Source organism: Haliotis rufescens, unplaced genomic scaffold (assembly GCF_023055435.1).
Source record: "Haliotis rufescens isolate VD_foot unplaced genomic scaffold, xgHalRufe1.0.p SCAF_17, whole genome shotgun sequence".
Taxonomy (NCBI): Eukaryota; Metazoa; Mollusca; class Gastropoda; order Lepetellida; family Haliotidae; genus Haliotis; species Haliotis rufescens.
The window spans coordinates 1571301-1594272 of NW_025963857.1; the positions used below are offsets into that span (position 1 = coordinate 1571301).

General features: G+C 42.4%; 1 protein-coding gene across 5 annotated transcripts in view; it reads left to right on the forward strand.

Moving 5' to 3' along the window:
- The window catches only part of LOC124150895 (katanin p80 WD40 repeat-containing subunit B1-like), a 39344-nt gene extending 22325 nt beyond the window's left edge, over positions 1 to 17019 (forward strand). For 4 of the 5 annotated variants that reach the window (XM_046523123.2, XM_046523367.2, XM_046523194.2 and 1 more), the window contains 7 exons: positions 950 to 1000; positions 3159 to 3538; positions 4268 to 4426; positions 5959 to 6035; positions 6529 to 6603; positions 7737 to 7853; positions 9430 to 17019. In XM_046523123.2, coding sequence (XP_046379079.2) covers positions 950 to 1000; positions 3159 to 3538; positions 4268 to 4426; positions 5959 to 6035; positions 6529 to 6603; positions 7737 to 7853; positions 9430 to 9562 — 992 coding nt within the window. In that variant the 3' untranslated portion in view covers positions 9563 to 17019. The remainder of the gene's footprint in view (positions 1 to 949; positions 1001 to 3158; positions 3539 to 4267; positions 4427 to 5958; positions 6036 to 6528; positions 6604 to 7736; positions 7854 to 9429) is intronic. The other variant, XM_046523524.2, reaches the window with a different exon arrangement.
- The last annotated feature ends 5953 nt before the right edge of the window (positions 17020 to 22972 follow it).

Below are 22972 nucleotides of genomic sequence, written 5' to 3' on the forward strand. Positions count from 1 at the left end.
GAGATATCTGTGGATCAGGTGTAGCTGTCAAGGTACAGCACTTACCTCATGTACTGCATGTATTCAGGTGATAGAGGGCTAGATTCTGTACGGGTGTTCTGAAGTGCATGCTAAATGTGACAATACAAGCAGAGCCTAATCAGTAGTTAACCCAGCAGACAGACATTGCATGAACATATTCAAGTTGTCTGCATGGCGCATTAGTTCACTTATTGTGCAAATCATTTTGTTTAGTTAACACTTTGACGTGACACTTTTTTATAATGGCATGTGTTTGTTATCTGATATCATGCCAAACATTCAGTCGAAGATTAAGGACTAAATTTTTACTACCTCAGGGAAGTTAAAGAAACCTTGATTTGCTATAGTTAATCTATCATGCCATGTAAATGAATTATGTGTTCTTTAATTTCTTTGGAGTAGTACACTGGAGGTCACCAGGGAATTATTTAGACCTCTTCTTTGGCCGATATTTGGCCATTAGTCTGCAACAAATGGAAGTGAAAAATGGAAATTAAAAAGTTCCCAATTCATGTCACTAGTAATAACTAATGTGGTGTGTTAGTCCTTGACTTGTACTTCACCAACAACAGGCCCAATATGGAGGGAGAGCCTTCAACCCTTACTTTTAGATTGTTACATTGAAAGCAGAGTTCAAATATAATGTTGATGTGACTGACATAACAACTTGCCTTGGGCACTTAATTCTGGGTCGTAGATAAATCCCTGGGTCACTCTGCCAAAAGGTGAGTTCACAGAGACTGAATCTTCATACTTTCTTGATTAACGTGTAACATTTCTAAGATTTGAGATTGGCTTATCTGTGTTCTATTTGTTGATTGACTTCTGTGTATTTATATTTTACGTTTGCCCTGTTCTTGTGTTTTGAAAGACTAACCTGTATTAGTATGTAGATTGTGTTTCTAGTTGCATGCTCTATTTATTTCAGCTTTCTCTCCGCCCAAAAGAATGGAGCCTTTCCAGCCCCCACCTGATGACTGTAAGTGCATGCTGGGAGATTTTCATTAGGGGATAATCATTTCCGATTATCCAGTGTATTATATCTCCATTCCGTTATGATAATGATGTCAATTATCATAATTATTCTAGACCTATTTGTCAATTATTAAATCACCATCTCCATCAATAGGTTAGCACGGAATCACCTTTGTTGCTTAGAGTAATTTGATTGGACGGTTATTTTTAGCACCATGTTATTCAGGCTTAGCTCAAATTTGCAGCACATGGAGCCAGAGAATTTGTCCTGATGGAATGGAGGTAGAAAACACTGATTAGGGAAGGATGCTTGGGATAACTAACAGTTTAACGATATCACTGGATTGAAGCAAGGAACAATAATTTGGTTCCAACACAAACTAAGCCTAGGTTTTTCAAAATAAGTACTGTATGTGGACAGAAACTTGTCCTCCTGGTAGCTAAACAGCTTGGGCCTACCTCAACACTGAGGTGTGTTGTGAATTTTTGAAGTTATTTGGCTACTACCAATTGCATGATTTGAAGCAGTGACCGAAAAAAAAATAGCCTTCCCCTAACTTAAGCCCCTTCCTTTATGTATATGCCATACCTTGTTTGGAGAGTCATGAGTAGCCAGTCAGATCAGAGTTACCTCCCTCAACTTTCAATGTTACATACTGAACTTAGCCAATGGTGGTTCATAAGAACTTGACGTCCTGTCAAACAGTGCCAGGCATTGTCGGAAGATGAAGGACTTAGACGGTTCTCGTACAATACTGTTGAGTATAAATAGTTACAATGCCCTCAACAGTCACTGCTCACACATCAACCTCTCGGTGTAGAACGTAACTGCTGGTTCGTGGGCGGTTTGGTAGCCTACTGGTTAAAGCGTTCGCTCGTCATGCTGAAGACCCGGGTTCGATTCCCGACATGGGTACAATGTGTGAAGCCCATTCTGGTGTCCCCTGCCTTGATATTGCTGGAATATTGCTAAAAGCTCACTAATTGCTGGTTTGCCACTGACAGTGAGTTTCCTCCAAGTGTGGGTCTGTCATGCATGACTCGTTACTTTTTTACCCAGCTCGTATCTACACTTCAGCGTTAGAAACTGGCACTAGTCTTGTAGTCCTTTGCCAAACTGTCCAATAGTTAAGGTATCCTAAGCACTAGTAGAAATTTGCCCTTTTTAGGGGTTTGGCTATATGTTATCATTGCAAGGACTAGTGGGCTAAAACTGCACATGCTAACTGGGACAACATGGCTGAGGTATATCTTTTGCCTGTTAAAAAGTTGTGATTGGTGGTTGTTAGTAACTAATGGAAATTAATACGGTTGCTAATAATATTTTGGATGTGAAGGATAGTATGAAGCTACTTCTAGCAAAACATGGTTCTGAAAAGTATTATCACAAATAAATTCAGAGAATTCCTCCTCTGTATCAGCACAGGGGGCGGTCGGGTAGCCTAGTGGTTAAAGCGTTCGCTTGTCACTCTGAAGACCTGGGTTTGATTCCCGACATGGGTACAGTGTGTGAATCCCTTTTCTGGTGTCCCCCACCATGATATTTCTGGAATATTGCTAAAAGCAGCGTAAAACCATACTCACTCACTGTATCAGCACCTGTAGAAACAGGTAGTTGCTACAACATGTACAAGAAAATGAGCCAAGTCAAAGTCTTTGCACATTGGAAGATAACACTGAATTTGCCAATTATGTAATGACTGCTTGCATCCATTGTGTATTAATGTGTGAAGCCCATTTCTGGTGTCCCCAGCCGTGATGTTGCTGGAATATTGCAAAAAGCGGCATAAAACCATACTTACTAAGTCAGTTTCATCAGTTCTAAAAACAAGATCTGTACCTTTTTTCAGCTGCAAGGGCATCCTTCGAATGATGTCTTAGAAATGATTAAGGGGTGGTCGGGTAGGCTATTGGTTTAAGCGTTCGCTCGTCACGCCGAAGACCTGGGTTCGATTCCCGACATGGGTACAGTGTGTGAAGCCCATTTCTGGTGTCCCCCGCCGTGTTATTGCTGGAATATTGGAAAAAGCGGCATAAAACCATACTCTCTCACACACACATTGTGTATTAGTATGATTAACTGTAATGATGTTTTAGAAATGGTTAATTTTAACTGAACAAAGAATGCATTCCCCTTGCTGAATATTAATGACTTGTTGCAGTCACTGAACCTGAGAGAACATCAGACAGACGATCCAATACATCTGCTGACCGAAAAACGCACAAAATAGTACATTCCCCACCTAGAAAAGCTGAGCGAGACCCTCCCAGGAGAGTTGAAAGGTCACCGCCGCAAGAATCCCCACGGAGAATTGAGCGATCTCCACCAAGAGACCCGCCACAACGGAGAATTGAGCGATCACCTCCTCGGGACTCCCCCCGCAGAACTGAGAGATCACCGCCCCGCGAAGCCCCACGGGGGAGAGATCATTCCCCACCCAGGAGGAAGGACCCCTCACCCCCACGTCGGGACCAAGCCACCAGGAACATCTCCCCCGCCCACAAGGAGAACTCAGGGATAGCTGCAGAGGACTTCCTCTCTGTAAGTTGTCATGATATGGCTCATTGTTTTAACATGATCATCCCCATTACCCAATGCTTGTTGTGAGAGCCAACCTAAATGGCTGAAGGTGTGTCCCTGAACCATGAGGGCATAGATTGTTGTTCATGCTATCAACCACTGGTCTGCCTGTCCCAGGTTCAGAACAGATCCTGTCATAGAAGTAGAAATATTGCTAGCTTGGCATAAAACAGCCACTCACTCACATCAACATCAATGTCTTTTGGGAAATGTATTTTGTTGGCTAATCATGGTAACTGAGATTTAGAACAGGAAGAAACTAAATTGCTTCTAGCTCTAGCTCTAGCTCTAGCTCTAGCTCCAGATCCCTATCTGGCCATTTCAGCTGTGATCTATGACCCATGAAGATCTGGGTTAGATTTCATCTTCAGCAACCCATGCAATCATTGAATAATGGAATTGGGTCGTCAGGCTTGTTGAATTGGCTGATACATTTCATCACATCCCAACTGTGTAGGTCGATGCTCATGATGTCAATCACTGAATGTTTTAGTGTAGACTCAATTATTTACGGAGCGCCATCATATTGCTGCAATATTGCTGAGTACGGCGTTAAACAACAAACAAACAATCATCAGTCACACAGACCTTCTGACATGTCTTATTATTTTCTCTAAGAATTATTGTTTACGTTATCATGTTCATATGATCAAATCAATTTTGAGATTCGTTGTGTTGCTGTTGTCACAGAAAGCAGACTATGACAGGGGAGGTAACTCCAGCAACATGTCTGAGTCGGAGGTGCTGTCGTCGATACAGAAAGGCCATGATGCCATGATGAAGGTGATGACAAGTCGGGGGCGAAACCTGCAGATAGTCCGCGCCATGTGGACATCGGGAAACACCAAGGTGAATATCTTCTTGTGTTGTAGACCCATGAAGATCCGGGGTAGAATAGGTCTTCAGCAACCCATGCTTGCCGTAAAAGGTTACTATGCTTGTCGTAAGAGTCGACTTACTGGGTCGGGTGGTCAGGCTGGCTCACTTGGTTGATGCAGGTCATCATGTCCTTATTGCGTGGATCTATGCTTATGATTGCATTCACTGGATTGTCTGGTCCGAAATCGATTATTTACAGACCGCCATCATATAGCTGGAATATTGCTGAGTATGGCGTTAAACAGCAAAGAAACAAACAAACAAATCTTGTGTTGTATGTGTGAGGTCAAACAAGGATTGCACAGGACTTGATGTATACCAGTAACAAGTGTTAAGTGTTAAGTGTGTAATGTTTGTGTATTGGTTGAAGTACACCCTTGAACACTTGGAGCATGACCAAGGAATTATGGAGCCTGTCACAAATGAGTCATGAGTTAGTTGTGTAAGCTTCATGCCTATTGTGAGCAGGATAATTATTAACTCTAAATTTCAAGTATGTTGTCTTTGTGTTTAACTGTTTTGGATTACAGGGAAGAAAAGTAAGTGTGGTGTATGGTTGTCATGACAATGTATTGTTTTATTTTCACTTCAGCCATTCTCATGGATTACACAAAAAGTGAAAATGTCAAAGACCTGAATCAGTCTGACATGACCTGATATAACTGCCACATTTTCAAAGAAGCTTCAAAACCCACTCACTCACTCACTCACTCACTCACTCACTCACTCACTCACTCACTCACTCACTCACTCACTTGTTCATATGATTTTAGAAGAGCAGTCTGACATGACCCGATATAACTGCCACATTTTCAAAGAAGCTTCAAAACCTACTCACTCACTCACTCACTCACTCACTCACTCACTCACTCACTTGTTCATATGATTTCAGAAGAGCAGTCTGACATGACCTGATATAACTGCCACATTTTCAAAGAAGCTTCAAAACCTACTCACTCACTCACTCACTCACTCACTCACTCACTCACTCACTCCATCACTCACTCCATCATTCACTCACTCACATGTTCATATCACTTTAGAAGAGCTAAATGTACATATGCAGATATGGAAAGTTCTTCCACTGGCTGTCTGAACCTGTATTGATGGTATTCTATCCACTGGCTGTCTGAACCTGTATTGATGGTATTCTATCCACTGGCTGTCTGAACCTGTATTGATGGTATTGTATCCACTGGCTGTCTGAACCTGTATTGATGGTATTGTATCCACTGGCTGTCTGAACCTGTATTGATGGTATTGTATCCACTGGCTGTCTGAACCTGTATTGATGGTATTGTATCCACTGGCTGTCTGAACCTGTATTGATGGTATTGTATCCACTGGCTGTTTGACCCTGTATTGATGGTATTGTATCCACTGGCTGTTTGACCCTGTATTGATGGTATTGTATCCACTGGCTGTCTGAACCTGTATTGATGGTATTGTATCCACTGGCTGTCTGAACCTGTATTGATGGTATTGTATCTGTCTTGTCACAGACTGCCATTGACTCCGCTCTGAGTATGAAAGATCCAGCCGTGATGATCGACATCCTCAATGTTCTCAACACCAAGACGTGAGTATCACCACCATCTTATCATGTTGGGGGGCATGGGTTGCAGAGTTGCGTCCCTTAGACACACCAGAAACCTATGATACTAGATTCACCCTGATTATATTTCAAGGTTTGTCAGCACCATTCCCATGTTTTCGCAAAGTGGTAAATATCTGAGACCTGCATCACTTCAGGTTTTCTCCCACATCAAGCTGGCATACCGTGATATAACTGAAGTTCTGTTCAAAGCAGTGTTAAACCAACCTCACTCACTAACTCCCTCACTATCATTGTTTAACTATTTCTATCCATCCTCAGGGCTAAGTTTAGGCCGATTTTAGCAACTAGTACAGAAATCTCCCTCTATAAGTGTGTTGTGAAATTTCCATTTATTCAACAACTTTGTTTGTTATTCATTTTCTGGTTACAGAAATATTACATGATGTGATATACGACAAAGTCTTTTAAAGGGTTTTTAGCTCTCGTGACGTATTTGTGTATGATTTCCCTGCAGGTCTTTGTGGAACCTGGATCTGTGCTCCACCCTCCTGCCTCATCTCAAAGATATGCTCAACAGCAAATATGAAAGGTGGGCCCATCACTTCTCCTCCCAACATGAAGCCCATTTCTAGTGTCCCCGACCAGATGGTGTTGGAATATTGTTAAGAAAGACACTCATCCCAAACAACTCCCTGCTTGAATGGACCCGTGAAGATTCCGGGGTAGAATAGGTCATCAGCAACCCATGCTTGCCGTAAAAGGCGACTATGCTTGTCGTAAAAGGCGACTATGCTTGTCGTAAAAGGCGACTAATGGGATCGGGTGGTCAGGCTCGCTGACTTGGTTGATACATGTCATCGATCCCAATTGCATGGATCAATGCTCATGATATCAATCACTGGATTGTCTGGTCCAGACTCGATTATTTACAGACCGCCGTCATATAGCTGGAATATTGCTGAGTGCGGCGTTAAACAACAAACCAAACCAAACCAACCCTGCTTGAATGAGACAAAATGTGGGTGATAAAATCAGATCTTTTCCACCAATACAATACCCCTCTGCTTGAATATCTGGAAGATACTCCACTGGAGGCTGTAGCAAGTGAACCCAGACTGACAACTCAATATAGGAAGCATTGGTTCTTGAGCCAGTCAGATATCGGCTGTCTGGGATGATTCAGTTTCCATTCTAAGGAAGAAAATCCACACACATGACAAATATTACGTTGATACTACACAATTCTATGATTTCCTTTATTGTTTTCCAACTGTGGATAGACGTTCATGTTCAGTTCAGACATGCTGAAGTCAGTTATGCTGCTCTGAATGCCTTGCTTATTGAGAATTTAGAAGCATTGATGCTGATTGGCCGATAGAAAGTCCACCTGATGTGAGGGCATTGGGGTAGCCTGGTCGTAAAAGCGTTCACTCATCACGCCGAAGACCCGGGAACGATTCCCCACATGGGTACGATGTGTGAAGCCCATTTCCGGTGTCCCCCACCATGATATTGCTGGAATATTGCGGAAAGCAGCGTAAAACCATACTCATTCACTCCAATGACAGGTTTGTCAGATGTTTTGCAGAGAGGTAGTACAAGATGTGGTTGTAGTGATTCCTTCATAATGTCGGAACTCGCCAACATAATTTCATCTGCCATTTACCATATATTTGATGGTGTTGAGGTCGGGAAACCTGAGTGTGATGTTCTATTTTCCAGCTATGTACTTACAACAGCTACGTCTATCAAAATGATCCTGCGGAACATGGGCCCCGTGATAAAGGCCAACATGACAGCACCCCCTAGTATAGGTGTGGACATCTCCAGGGAAGAGAGGTAAGAATAGCCAGGCAATAGTCAGACTCTCTGTTTGACACAGGGGCGGTGGCCAACATGACAGCACCCCCTAGTATAGGTGTGGACATCTCTAGGGAAGAGAGGTAAGAATAGCCAGGCATCAGTCAGACTCCCTGTTTGACACAGGGGCGGTGGCCAACATGACAGCACCCCCTAGTATAGGTGTGGACATCTCCAGGGAAGAGAGGTAAGAATAGCCAGGCATCAGTCAGACTCTCTGTTTGACACAGGGGCGTCGGCCAACATGACAGCACCCCCAAGTATAGGTGTGGACATCTCTAGGGAAGAGAGGTAAGAATAGCCAGGCATCAGTCAGACTCTCTGTTTGACACAGGGGCGGTGGCCAACATGACAGCACCCCCTAGTACAGGTGTGGACATCTCTAGGGAAGAGAGGTAAGAATAGCCAGGCATCAGTCAGACTCTCTGTTTGACACAGGGGCGGTGGCCAACATGACAGCACCCCCTAGTACAGGTGTGGACATCTCTAGGGAAGAGAGGTAAGAATAGCCAGGCATCAGTCAGACTCTCTGTTTGACACAGGGGCGGTGGCCAACATGACAGCACCCCCTAGTATAGGTGTGGACATCTCTAGGGAAGAGAGGTAAGAATAGCCAGGCATCAGTCAGACTCTCTGTTTGACACTAGGGTGGTGGGGTAGCCTAGTGGTTAAAGCGTTCGCTCATCATGCCAAAGGTCTGGAGTTAGATGTACAATGCCATAATATTGCTGGAAAATTGTTAAAAGTGGGCGTAAAAACAAACTCACTCACTCTGTTTAACACAGAAAACGTGTTCAGTAACTTGACATTAATGAAATGCATACATTAATATGACAAACAACATACAGTGGTGATAATATCAACCACCAGATTGTCTGGTCTAAACTCGATTATTTACAAGTCAACATCAGCTGGAACATTGCGGAGTGGGGCATCAGGGATTTCTCTCAAATTTCAAACTAATGTCCTTGGCAGGCAAATGGATAAAATATGGTGATATTGTTCAAAATTGGAATTTTTACTTGTTCTTATTTTCAAATATTCTGAGGTATTGGGACATTTATAGTTCAAATTTGAGACCGCCTCCGTGGTCTAGTGGTAGAGCGTCCGCCTGGAGAGCGGAAGGTCCGGGGTTCGATCCCCGGCCGTGTCATACCAAAAGACGTTAAAAGATGGTACTTGTTATTACCCTGTCTGGCGCTCAGCATTAAGGGGCTAAAACAAGGACTGGTCGGCTCGGAGTCAGTATACTGTGTCTGAGTGGGGTATTCATGTTAAACTGCGGCATGGTATCTCCGTGAGCTAGCACTATAAATCGGCATCAGTCCGGACTAATACAAGCAGCCACACAAACACACACAAGTACATGCACGTCATTATATAAGTGCAATAATCTTCGACGCGACGTTAAACCCCATTTCACCTCACCTCAAATTTGAATTTTTTACTGTCATTTGCTGCTGACTTGGGGCCAAATACACCCTGAGCAGCTCTAGTTAGACTTTAAGAACAAACAAACAAATCAGTGTTGAAATGTGAGTGTATGTGTTGACAGGCACCAGAAGTGTCACACCTGCTACATGGCACTGATGGACATCCGTCTGCTGCTGGAGAAGAGGCAGGGACTGGCCGGCAAGCTTGGCAGCACCTTCAAGCAAGTGATGCTTCTCATGGGCACCCTGGACTGATGGCAGTAGACCTGCAGGGACACGGCGTCAACATCAAGAGTGTTCACCAGTGCAAGAGTGTTCACCAGTGACAGATGTGGGCTGGAAGATGGGGGAGGGAGGGCTGGTGTCTTCAGCTTGACTAGACAGTGACTGCGGCTTGACTAGACTAGACAGTGGCTGGAAATTAACTGGATAGTGTCTGAACATTAACTGGATAGAGTGTGCAGCTTAACTGGACAGTGTCTGATTCATCATTGCTGAATGGCTTAAGATACTATAGGGGAAGATATACATATAAGACAAGCCTGTTTTCTGGAATCTGTATAATTGTCAAGTACTCTGGATCCATGGCAACAAGATGTCCATTGTCTGGGATCAGTGGGCTTGACGGTCCTTATGGATCCGTGGCAACAAGATGTCCACAGTGTGGGGATAAGTGGGCTTGACGGTCCTCATGGATCCATGGCAACAAGATGTCCATTGTCTGGGATCAGTTGGCTTGACGGTCCTCATGGATCCGTGGCAACAAGATGTCCATTGTCTGGGATCAGTGGGCTTGACGGTTCTCATGGATCCCTGGCAACAAGATGTCCATTGTCTGGGATCAGTGGGCTTGACGGTCCTCAAGGATCCCTGGCAACAAGATGTCCATTGTATGGGATCAATGGGCTTGACGGTCCTCATGGATCCGTGGCAACAAGATGATCATTGTATGGGATCAGTGGGCTTGACGGTCCTCATGGATCCGTGGCAACAAGATGTCCACAGTGTGGGGATAAGTGGGCTTGACGGTCCTCATGGATCAATGGCAACAAGATGTCTACAGTCAGGTTGACTCAGCTGGATGTTGTTGTGATGAGACAACTACTGCATTGGTTGATGGTTGATGCTTGAATCTGAATGAAGTAAGAATTCCAGATCAAAAGACAAAGCAACAATGTTTATGACCTCACACAAATTTATGACCTTCAGATATGATGCATCTATGTGAAGCTGTATTGGTCCAGGTCTGTGAATCTGTGCTCTAAATGACACCATGCCATGATGGGAGTCTCCAGTCCTGGTGTTTCTGTGTCTCTGACTGATGCATCAAAGGGTGACAAGTCTCTTTCCAGTCAGTCAAGCAAGCATGTGACCTTTGTGTGCCGTGACTCCTGTCTGTGTTCCAGTGTTCATGTGGCCCAGCATTTGTACGTCCTTCCAACAACCTCACACCCCTCAATACCAATCATTGACTGAGCTGTACACAGACTGGAAGAACTTACTTTCCAGATTGAGGGGTAGCTGGTAGTAATTGGTGATTGATATATAATGGCCATGTTACACTGCTTGTGAAATAAGATTATGAAATTCATTTCACAAACATAACATTATTATTTGTATAAGAGAGGTATGAGGTGAGCTACTGATTGAACAGGTTATAAAGTTTATAACCTGTTTTTGTTTTGAGTGAATCAATTAAGTGCTTAAGTGTTTCAGTGTTGATGAAAATGAAAATGCCATTTCTTTTCCCCAGTTTGTATATACTGATAGATTGCGTTCATGAATGGTTGCTTGGCATGTGAACCCATTTTAGTTTGGTAGTTGCTGAATCCACAAAAATTAGCAAAATTAGAACATGGATATAGCACTGTAAGTTGTCCAGAAACAATTTCTTGACTGTATTACTCTACCATGGTGACTGATTTGGTAAACTTACCTAAACGTCAATATTAACTTAAGTGAGTAACAAACTTGCAATGATTAAGTTGTCAGTCAGTCAGCATCATGGGTGAATCAAAAACCTCTTTGTCACATGACACTTTCTAACAAATTAACACAACAGGGAAAAGAGTAAAGACCAAAAATGAAGGACATGATTTTGGAAGACTCTTCCTGGATGTAACAAGTTTCTGATGTCCCTTGGAGTTGGTTGCAAGCCTGTTTTACTGCACTGGATGATGAATATGATGAGACAGTCAACTGTGCTTTATTGTCAAGAGCTGTGATGGATGTATGGACAGTTATACCACAGCCTCGCATGTTAAACACGCAATTGTTATATTTTTTATTGAGTAGTTTATTCCAATGTATGATGACTCTTGACATCTGATTAGTTGAAGAGGTCCACACTTATGCTTACAAATACCAGTAATTATGCAAGTTCAGTAAATATGGTCAGCTACTAAAACCTATTATTGTGTGTCTCAATACAAGATCTCAGAATACACAAGCATCTACTCCCCATTACACAATACCGTTATGTCAGGATGTAACACATGTTATTTACCCACAGGACAAGTATTTATGTACATATGTTATTAAGGGGTTTATTACCACATGTTTTCAGGAAGGGATGTACGGTGGTATTCTTACTCACCTGATGATGTCATCATTCTCTGGAATAGTCCTATATTTCCTGGAACTTTTGTATGTATCAGGGGCGATGGAGTAACCTTGTGGTTTAAGCATTTGCTCACGCTGAAGACCTGGGTTCGATTCCCCACATGGGTACAATGTGTGAAGCTCATTTCTGGTGTCCCCTGCTGTGATATTGCTGGAAGCCCAGATCAGGAACTCATTCTGTGTGTATCATCCTACATGAGAGTCCCTTATCAATATTGCTTAATAAAGATATTGCGATGCTGTGGTTTGACGATATGATATGAACTGCAAAAAATGAATATTTTTAATTTGATTCAAGTTGTTCAAAAACCATTTTGTTTCTCTGCAAACTTTAAGGTGTACTCCACTCAAACTTTACAGGGATATTCTGAGTCGCCATTTGAAGACAGCGGGTGACTAATAGCTTGGATATGTTGTCAGTCTAGTAGTATATGATAATGTCAATGAGCTTATACAGTTTTAACTTGGAGTAAGTAAAGACATCAAAACACACATTTAAATAAGTTACTGGCCTTTGAGTTATAAAACAGTATGAAATATATCAGTATCCCTGTCTGAGGTTGAGTTGTGTAAATGAAACTGTCATTAATTAGTACCCTGCACAAAGAGCTGGAACATTGGCCCACTATGAGGTCAATATATGGACAGTCATGTTTATTGATAAACAGAACATGCTGAATCTGAGGTCACACATTTTTTATTTGTTTTATGGATCCGCTAACAGTAAATTTTGTTGAAATAGGGAATTTTTTTTTTTTAATTTGCTCTTTCTTTTATCCCGCCGAAAAGCTGACAACATATTGCACCAAGACCTATCTTCTAAACAAGGTCCCCTTGAGTTGAGATATATATAACTTGGGATTCAAAATAAAGTTTGTTGTTGTTCCTGAAATTGATAGGATGCATAGATGCACAACAGTGTTCCCGCTTGGTTCGTCAGGTCTTAAAGCAACAGCTGTGTTGCAGGCTCTCCTCCCACAGTGAACCACTTTATATTTTTTTTACCAGCCAACCGGTACAGAAGGAGAAGAAAGAATAAATTGAATTGCTTTTTTTTCTCTCTTTTGGCACCTACTGACAAGTGTTGTCCTGTAAAAATCCTTAAGGCAAGTAAACAGACGTGTGACCTTAATGGTCAGTGTTAGGGTAACACCCCAGAAGTGAAATATGATACGCTATCTCATCTTTTTTATGTGTCCATTCGGAGTGTACAGACAATCAATTAGATTTCAGGAAGAGGGGAAAGACTACAAAAACATTAAATATACTGTCCACTTCCAATCCATGATTCATAATGTCAGCAGTCTACTTGTCCATATGAAATTACAAATCACATTGATTTGACCCAGTGTGGAGTGACCTATGCAAGATGTTTCAACTTGAACATGATCGGCACAAGTACTTCATTTTCTTCACTTCTATCAGCCAGTATGTATTTGGGTACAAGAGTGTTTGACATTATTGGTGCGACTGTTTCAAAACATGAGTCTTATTTCCTACTGTTTCATGTGTCCCATTGACACCTGTGTCAGGTACTTGCAGTGTCGGACACATTGACACCTGTGTCAGGTGCTTGCAGTGTCGGACACATTGACACCTGTGTCAGGTGCTTGCAGTGTCGGACACATTGACACCTGTGTCAGGTGCTTGCAGTGTCAGACACATTGACACCTGTGTCAGGTGCTTGCAGTGTCGGACACATTGACACCTGTGTCAAGTACTTGCAGTGTCTGACACATTGACACCTGTGTAAGGTACTTCCAGTGTTGGACACATTGACACCCGTGTCAGGTGCTTGCAGTATCGGACACATTGACACCTGTGTCAGGCACTTGCAATGTCAGACACATTGGCACCTGTGTCAGTTACTTGGAGCTGCAGACACATTGACACCTGTGTCAGGTACTTGCAATGTTGGACACATTGACACCTGTGTCAGTTACTTGGAGATGCAGACACATTGACACCTGTGTCAGTTACTTGCAATGTCGGACACATTGACACCTTTGTCAGTTACATGTAGCTGCAGACACATTGACACCTGTGTCAGGTACTTGCAATGTCGGACACATTGACACCTGTGTCAGGTACTTGGAGCTGCAGACACATTGACACCTGTGTCAGGTACTTGGAGCCGCAGACACATTGATACCTGTGTCAGTTACTTGGAGCTGCAGACACATTGAAATCTGTGTCAGTTACTTGCAATGTCAGACACATTGACACCTGTGTCAGTTACTTGGAGCTGCAGACACATTGACATCTGTGTCAGGCACTTGCAATGTCAGACACATTGACACCTGTGTCAGTTACTTGGAGCTGCAGACACATTGACATCTGTGTCAGGCACTTTGAGCCGCAGACACATTGACACCTGTGTCAGTTACTTGGAGCTGCAGACACATTGACACCTGTGTCAGGTACTTGCAATGTCGGACACATTGACACCTGTGTCAGTTACTTGCAATGTCGGACACATTGACACCTGTGTCAGTTACTTGCAATGTAGGACACATTGACACCTGTGTCATTTACTTGGAGTTGCAGACACATTGAAGGTAGTTTTCGTTCTCATCAATATTTCTGAAATCTTGAATGACATATACCCGGTTTGTATTTTCTCACTGATGCTCTTCTGTGTTCGGGAATTTCGAACAATGTGGTATTTTGGGGGCTGTTAATATTTTCAAACTCAAAAAATCTTAGAAATCAGTCTTTATTTTTCGGAGGTGCTGATCTGAAAACAATGTCTAATCAACTATTGTGGGAAAATGTTCATTGAGTTTCTGCAACATTATGAGTTGAGAGTCGGTTTATCACACATTTATTGATGCTGTTGATTGCAAAAGCAGGCACCATGGCAATCAAGATAGTGTAAGAGTTGCCTAGTAACCATTCCATTATTTAATTAGGATGTCATAACTTTGAAAGCCGTGTATTCACACTCATTTTGAATGGTTCTAACTTTCTTTCCTCATCACTTGTGTCAAGAGGCTCTGAAGCTTCATCACTTGTGTCAAGAGGCTCTGAGACTTCATCACTTGTGTCAAGAGGCTCTGAAGCTTCATCACTTGTGTCAAGAGGCTCTGAGACTTCATCACTTGTGTCAAGAGGCTCTGAGGCTTCATCACTTAGGTCAAGAGGCTCTGAGACTTCATCACTTGAATTCCTCAATATTTCATTCCATGCATTTGATATTTACTTCAAGACAAATCTGTGAAAGAATCTCCCTAATTCTCCTTCTAAAGATGAACATGAATGTATTTTCTTTCTAAAAGAATTAACATTCTTGAAATATGTAATTCATTTTCAGGATTTTGCCGTTCATTTGTTGGGCATGCCCCAGTCGTCTAAGGCACTGCATTTTGCTGTGCAGAGTTGTCTTTCTGTGATCGTGGGTTTGAATCCTGGTTCGCCCCGATTATGTTGCTAGGTTTGTCAGCACCAAACTCGTGTTCGTGGGTTTCAGCAAAGTGCATCACTTCAGGCTTTCCTCCTACATTAAGCTGACACGCCGTGATATAACTGGAATACTGTTCAAAGCAACGTTAAACCCAACTCACTCACTCACTGTTGTTCATTTTACAAAGGGAAGGGTTTTGTTTTATTGATACACATACATGGTATGAGAATTAATTTTCTGATCACTTCAACCAAATACACCTGTAGAGCTTTACTTTGCCAAATGTGATATATTTCTGGTAACAGCCAAAGACTTCTAACACATATAGCCAATCATATAATATGTCATTCAGAGTATGGGCATTAGCATGGAATTGATTTTTTTGGCAAAACTATTTGTTTGTAAGATTTACAGAATCTTCTTCGTGGTTTCAAAATGCTACCTTCCAAATGACCACTTCTCTATTCTTACATTAAGTCTTTGTTTTCTGATTAATATTGACTTGTCACTATATATCTTATTCCAAGGACAGTTCAAAATTAGTTATGTTCAAAGTTTATGATGCACCTTAGAGCAGCTGTATATATGGTGAAGTTTAGCTGTAAATATGGTGAAGCTGATATGCAGTAAATATGGTGAAGTTAAGCTGTAATTATGGTGAAGTTAAGCTGTAATTATGGTGAAGTTAATATGCCTTAAATATGGTGATGTTATTCACCAGTAAATATGGTGAAATTAATATTCAGTTAATATGGTGATGTTATTCACCAGTAAATATTGTGAAGTAGTAAATATAGTGAAGTTATTCTCAAATAAGTATGGTGAAGTTTGGGATTAAGGCCTGGGTTCATAGTGACCGATGATCAGTTGCATCAGGTGTTGACTATCTGATTCAAGAGTGACTTTTCCAATGTGTAAAGTTCATTTCTGGTGTCCCCGCCGTGATATTGTTGGAATATTGCTAAAAGTGGCGTAAAACCATACTCACTCACTCACTCTAAACCAACTTCATATGTAAAATTATTGCTCACCTTGAACATGTTAAAGAAGTAAGGTTCTTCACAAACTGATTGGATGAACATTACAGGTGTCGGTGAGTAGTCTAGTGGTTACAGCACTCACTGGGGGCACTGAGAAGTGTTGGGTTTGTATCCCCACATGATACAATTTGTGAAGCCTGTCCTCTGCTTAAAATCATCTCAGTCCCTCACTCACTCACTGAAGACAATGAAGTTGAATGTTCCATTGTTAGTGCCTTCACACAACTGTGATAACATCATAGTCAACATCATTGTGTCTCTCGTCCTTCACCACTCTCACAGCGTGGACATGCATCACATTAACTTACTTCTGTATATGAAGGAGATTATTTAATATATTTCTTGCTGTCAAATCAAGTCAGTTGTGTGTATTAATGTTTATTCTGTAACATGGGAGTTTAATGCATTATTAACTCTGAAAACATGATGTAAATTCAATGTTTTTCTTGTTAAATAATCATTCTGGTTTAATTTAAGGAAATGTTTCCGATAGGTGTAGAGTTCCTATGCCTGGTGTGAATATTCTGTAAGCGTTGGATATGAGTCCTGGAGAGGCTCCACACTGAATGGAGGTAATACAAGCATCTTGTGACGATGATAACAACAAGCCAGTGATAAGTGTTCTTTCACACAAGTAGCTGGGCGGACACATGAAAAGTTAGGAACATATATATACTCACTGCCAAACGAAACCCGAACCATAGAAATATTTTGAGAAGTGATGTTTCCAATGTGCACCAGACCCGTGAAGATTCCGGCGTAGAATAGGTCTTCAGCAACCCATGCTTGCCGTAAAAGGTGACTATGCTTGTCATAAAAGGCGACTAACAGGATCAGGCGGTCAGGCTCGCTGACTTGGTTGATGCATGTCATCGATCCCAATTGTGTGGATCGATGCTCATGATATTAATCACTGGATTGTCTGGTCCAGACCCGATTATTTACAGACCGCCATCATATAGCTGTAATATTGCTGAGTGCGGCGTTCAACAAACCAACCAACCAATGTTTCACCAATTAAAACTAACAATCAGTCAAGTGTTACAGCAGAGTGACTTTATTTTTATCACAGTATGCTGCACGTGGTTTTCAAACTTTACATACTAATCCTGCAGGAGACATATGGTGTGATTTGATCTATGACGTCACATGTGATGCGTTCACGAGCGTTGGTTCACACAAGATAACAGTATGTTCATTCGTGCATCAGACAAATGTAATATTTGTCTAATATGAGTAAGACTTCATATTTTAACCAACATGTATGGCATTCGTGTTTCTCTTGGCAGTGAGTATATACACACTTGACTTTCATCTGCAGTAAGAAATAAACCTTGGGTTCATGGACTGAGAAAGTTTGTCAGTCCAGGTACAACTGGTTATTATCTTGCTGAAGGTGAAATGACACTCATCAAAGTTAAAAAATGGATCAAAAGAATTTTCTTGTTGGTCAAATTCCAAAGGGCACAGCTAGACATTTTGCGAGTGGCCAGTAGCACACTTGAAAGTATATACATTTCTACCCTTGATATTTGGTTGAAGGAATGTAGATATTTTGGCAGCAATTTACAGTTACCTTTGATAGAACAAGATTTTGGAAATATTTGAGAACTAAGTTATATATATCAATACCAACTTGAGGAAGGGCATCATAAAACTGATCCCTGTTTGAAAAAAATACCTACCTGCCACAATGAAATGTGAGTTGACTAACCAATGTAACCTGAACGATGGCCTTACTACATGTTCCTCAGCTAAATGATCAAGGGCTATTTCTTCATGACTGTATCCTTGTGGTCCTGTGATTCTGTGTGACCACCTGTGGTTCTGTGTGATCCGCTGTGACAACCTGTTATCCTGTGTGACCACCTGTGATCTGCTGTGACCACCTGTGATCCTGTGACCACTTGTGATCCTGTGCGACCACCTGTAATCTTCTCTGACCACCTGTGATTCTGTGTGATCCACTGTGACCACCTGTGATCCGCTGTGACCACCTGTGATCCGCTGTGACCACCTGTGATCCTGTGTGACCACTCGTGATCCACTGTGACCACCTGTGATCCTGTGTGACCTCCTGTGATCAGCTGTGACCACCTGTGATCCACTGTGACCACCTGTGATCCGCTGTGACCACCTGTGATCCACTGTGACCACCTGTGATCCTGTGTGACCACCTATGATCCTCCGTGACCACCTGTGATCCACTGTGACCACCTGTGATCCGCTGTGACCACCTGTGATCCGCTGTGACCACTTATGATCCTCTGTGACCACCTGTGATCCTCTGTGACCACCTGTGATCCGCTGTGACCACCTGTGATCCTCTGTGACCACCTGTGATCCTGTGTGATCCGCTGTGACCACCTATAATCCACTGTGACCACCTGTGATCCGCTGTGACCACCTGTGATCCGTTGTGATCCGCTGTGTTCCTCTGTGACCACCTGTATCATATCACCTTGTGTTGATTTCACTGTCAAACATGTCACCATGGCTGCCACCCAGTTTTCATACATTTGTGTTACCTGAAGCTTTGAACAACTTGTACAGCAATAAATTATATCACTGGACTTGTTCTGTGTTGTGTTCAATATCAGTAAGCAGAACCTTCATATGTAAAACCATGTCCCGTTTGACAGCCGGCCACAAACCCATCCTCACTGGTGGGACGAGAGACGATGCACTGATGCATCAGTGGAACCCCAATTTTTACTTTTCAGTATGAGTAACGATCACAATCGCACAGCAAGTAAGAAGTATTGATTCTTACCATATATGTATTCTTTAATAAGTGTTACACCAAACACTAATTACCAGTGAAAATGAGTAGTGAAAAGGAAAATACTTTCATCCACTGTCACTGCCAGCTGTAAATCGTTAGAGTGCCAGGGATTTGGCCATCCTGTCTATGAAACGGGGCTTATGGACCACAGATAAGAGCATGTGCAAGTATTGTAATACGTATCGGATCGCACAGTGGGTGTATCATCCCAGCCCAGATCCCTGCTCACTCCACAGATGATAATCACTAGCCAATGCAACACACTCACTCAGTCTTAATCTACTCATTCACTAATTCATCTGGGCATACACTTAATAATCCACTGACAATGAAAATCAACCAAACCAGACAGCTGTCATATAGCAGGAATATTGCTGAGTATGTCGTGAAACAAACAAACAAACCCTGGACAAATGCAAAATCACCAGTACTCATCCATGCACACACTTACTTAATCCATGGACAACAAATACTTACCAATCAGTGCAACACACTCACCCAGTACTCATCAACTCACTAACTCACTGTCCATTCCTGTACCACAAGATCAGTTTGGAAGTATCTGGTATGCATATCTGCAAAGGAGGAAGTTTCAGTCATTGGAGAATAGACCCACATCAGTGGCTGGTCGGCTGATCCAGGGGAGATAACTCTTGGAGGTATAATTCCCTCTGCAGGTTGTTTTTTTTCCAAAAGTGAAAAGACACTTTGGTTTTCAGTTCATAGTTTTAAGTAATATTCACCATATGACAGTTTTTAATATTATTTTGCTGATGTATGTTGATCTTTTAACTTAATATTTGGTTTTGTTATTTTTCAAGTCGGAGGACCAACACATTTCAGCATGCAGAGGCTCGGTGAAGTTCTATTTTCACTCACTAAGTTTTCTGATTATATCAACGACATCTACAAAATTAGCAATTAATCCTTTCAAGGACATTTCCACAAAACTTGAGGATGAGGATTTTTCCAACATCTGGTTGATGAATGTTTACAGTTTGTTCTAAAAACGTTTCATATGATACATGATCAAGAATAGAAATAAGCCTATTATACTATATATAGTAAGATATGTTATGGTGCATTGTACATGCTGAAAGAAAATGCTGAATGCAGATTGTGTGGACACCATACCTGACAAGTCAGAATAAAACTAGGATGGGAAAGACTGGCAAAGCCAAGACGAGGGTGTGTCATCATTGTGTGGATCCCTGCGCTCATATATATATGTCCCAGGCCTGACAACCTACAGTCCACAGTGACACTGCTGAAGAAACGTATACTGTTCACTCACTCATTGTCAGATCTTCATGGGGGGCACGCGTGGCCCAATCATCTAAGGCGCCGCGATTCGCTGTGCAGAGTTTCGTCCCTTTGGCACGCCAAAAACCTATGATTGTGGGTTCGAATCCCGGTTCACCCCGATTATGTTTCTAGGTCTGTCAGATCCATTCCCGTGCTCGTGGGTTTCACCGAAGTGGTAAACATCGGAGACCTGCATCACTTCGGGCTTTCCTCCCACATTAAGCTGACACGCCGCGATATAACTGGAATACTGTTAAAAGCGGCATCAACCCAACTCACTCACTCACTAACTCAGATCTTCATGTACACCATGCTTGTCGCCTCATGGGATTCATGAAACGAACAGGTCCCCAGTACACCATGCTTGTCACCTCATGGGATTCATGGACCGAAAAGGTACCCAGTACATCATGCTTGTCAACTCATGGGATTCATGGACAGAATAGGTCCCCAGTACACCATGCTTGTCACATGGGATTCATGGACAGAAAAGGTACCCAGTACACCATGCTAGTCACCTCATGGGATTCATGGCCAGAACAGGTCCCCAGTACACCATGCTTGTCACCTCATTGGATTCATGGCCAGAACAGGTCCCCAGTACACCATGCTTGTCACCTCATGGGATTCATGGACAGAACAGATACCCAGTACACCATGCTTGTCACCTCATGGGATTCATTGACAGAACAGGTCCCCAGTTCACCATGTTTGTCACCTCATGGGATTCATGGACAGAACAGGTCCCCAGTACACCATGTTTGTCACCTCATGGGATTCATGGACAGAATAGGTACCCAGTACACCATGCTTGTCAACTCATGGGATTCATGGACAGAACAGGTCCCCAGTACACCATGCTTGTCACCTCATGGGATTCATGGACAGAATAGGTCCCCAGTAGACCATGCTTGTCACCTCATAGGATTCATTGACAGAACAGGTCCCCAGTTCACCATGTTTGTCACCTCATGGGATTCATGGACAGAATAGGTCCCCAGTAGACCATGCTTGTCACCTCATAGGATTCATTGACAGAACAGGTCCCCAGTTCACCATGCTTGTCACCTCATGGGATTCATGGACAGAACAGGTCCCCAGGACACCATGCTTGTCACCTCATGGGATTCATGGACAGAACAGGTCCCCAGTATACCATGCTTGTCACCTGGTTTTCCCAGTTTGTTACATGATCTAAAATATAAGTACTTGTATTTGAAGGCCAGTGTCTCAGGAAGCTGCAGGTTGAACGATCATTTGTCAACGCCTGCACGTTGCTGAAGCATATAAAGTGATGCAGATTTGGATCTGGGATCTATTAGGAAATCAATGTGGAACAGACAGCAGCTCTGGGTAGTGACACATCAACAGCAACATAGGGAGCAGCACAAGGATATGGTTACCACAGCTTACTCGGTGTATGACTATATTTATTCTCATTCACTCACTCACACAAAAACAGGTGTTGTTGCCACTGCGTATTTTTCTCTTCCAAAAGAGCGAGTAATTGCCGCTTTTAGCAATATTTCAGCAATATCACGGCAGGGGACACCGGAAAATGGGCTTCACAAATTGTTCACAATAGGGAATCGAACCCGGGTCTTCGACCTTATGAGCCAATGCTTAAACAACTAGGCTACCCCACCACCCTCTTCCAAAAGAATCATTAGTATAACAAACACATTTTTTTCTTTCATATTTATTTTCAATCTATATTCCATGATAAATATACCTGCATACAGAACCCATTAGCCACAGCGGTCTTCAGACAAGTCTTGTCACAGTACAGACGGGCGCCACACCCTTGCAAGGGAGGTGGAGGCCACCCATCAATGCAGGGAGACCATCCCTCACCTATTTTGGGATGGGATGACCACCCAAGTGACTGTGGCACCCCCAAACACTGTGTTGAGTCAGGGTGACTATCCCTACCCTGCCAGGAGGGTGTGGCACCTTCTGGTAACCTCCACACCCTGGCAAAGAGAGACAACCCCGGCCTCAGTCGGAAGAATATAGAGGATTTCTATTTGAAGGATACTATTTAATCAATGACTAACATCAGCATGACAATGAAGTAGAAATTTAATAAAAATATACACTGAGTGAACAACGAGCTGAGTTGGCAACTTTACGCTGAATGTGTGAATTCTTCACACGATATGTAACTAACATCAAAATTGTGTAAAATATGACAGTGTTCAGGTGGGATCTTTGCGACATAAAAAATTAACATAGTTCTTAAAATACTGACAAAAACATCACATGATAATTAGAAGCTCCTAAACCATACTCATGTAAAAGCAGTCAAGTTTTGTATTTTCTAAGACAAGGTTATGATAAATCTCTTGTTGACAGCAAAAGCAAATTCAAACTCAGACAAAATCTTTTTACAACACATGGAATGTCAGATTTGAAATGATTTAAAAACATGATTCATTCACTGTCGATAGTGTCAGTGTTTTCTGACTCAAGCTATCACTACAAAGTTAGCGAAAGACATTTCTAGGCTT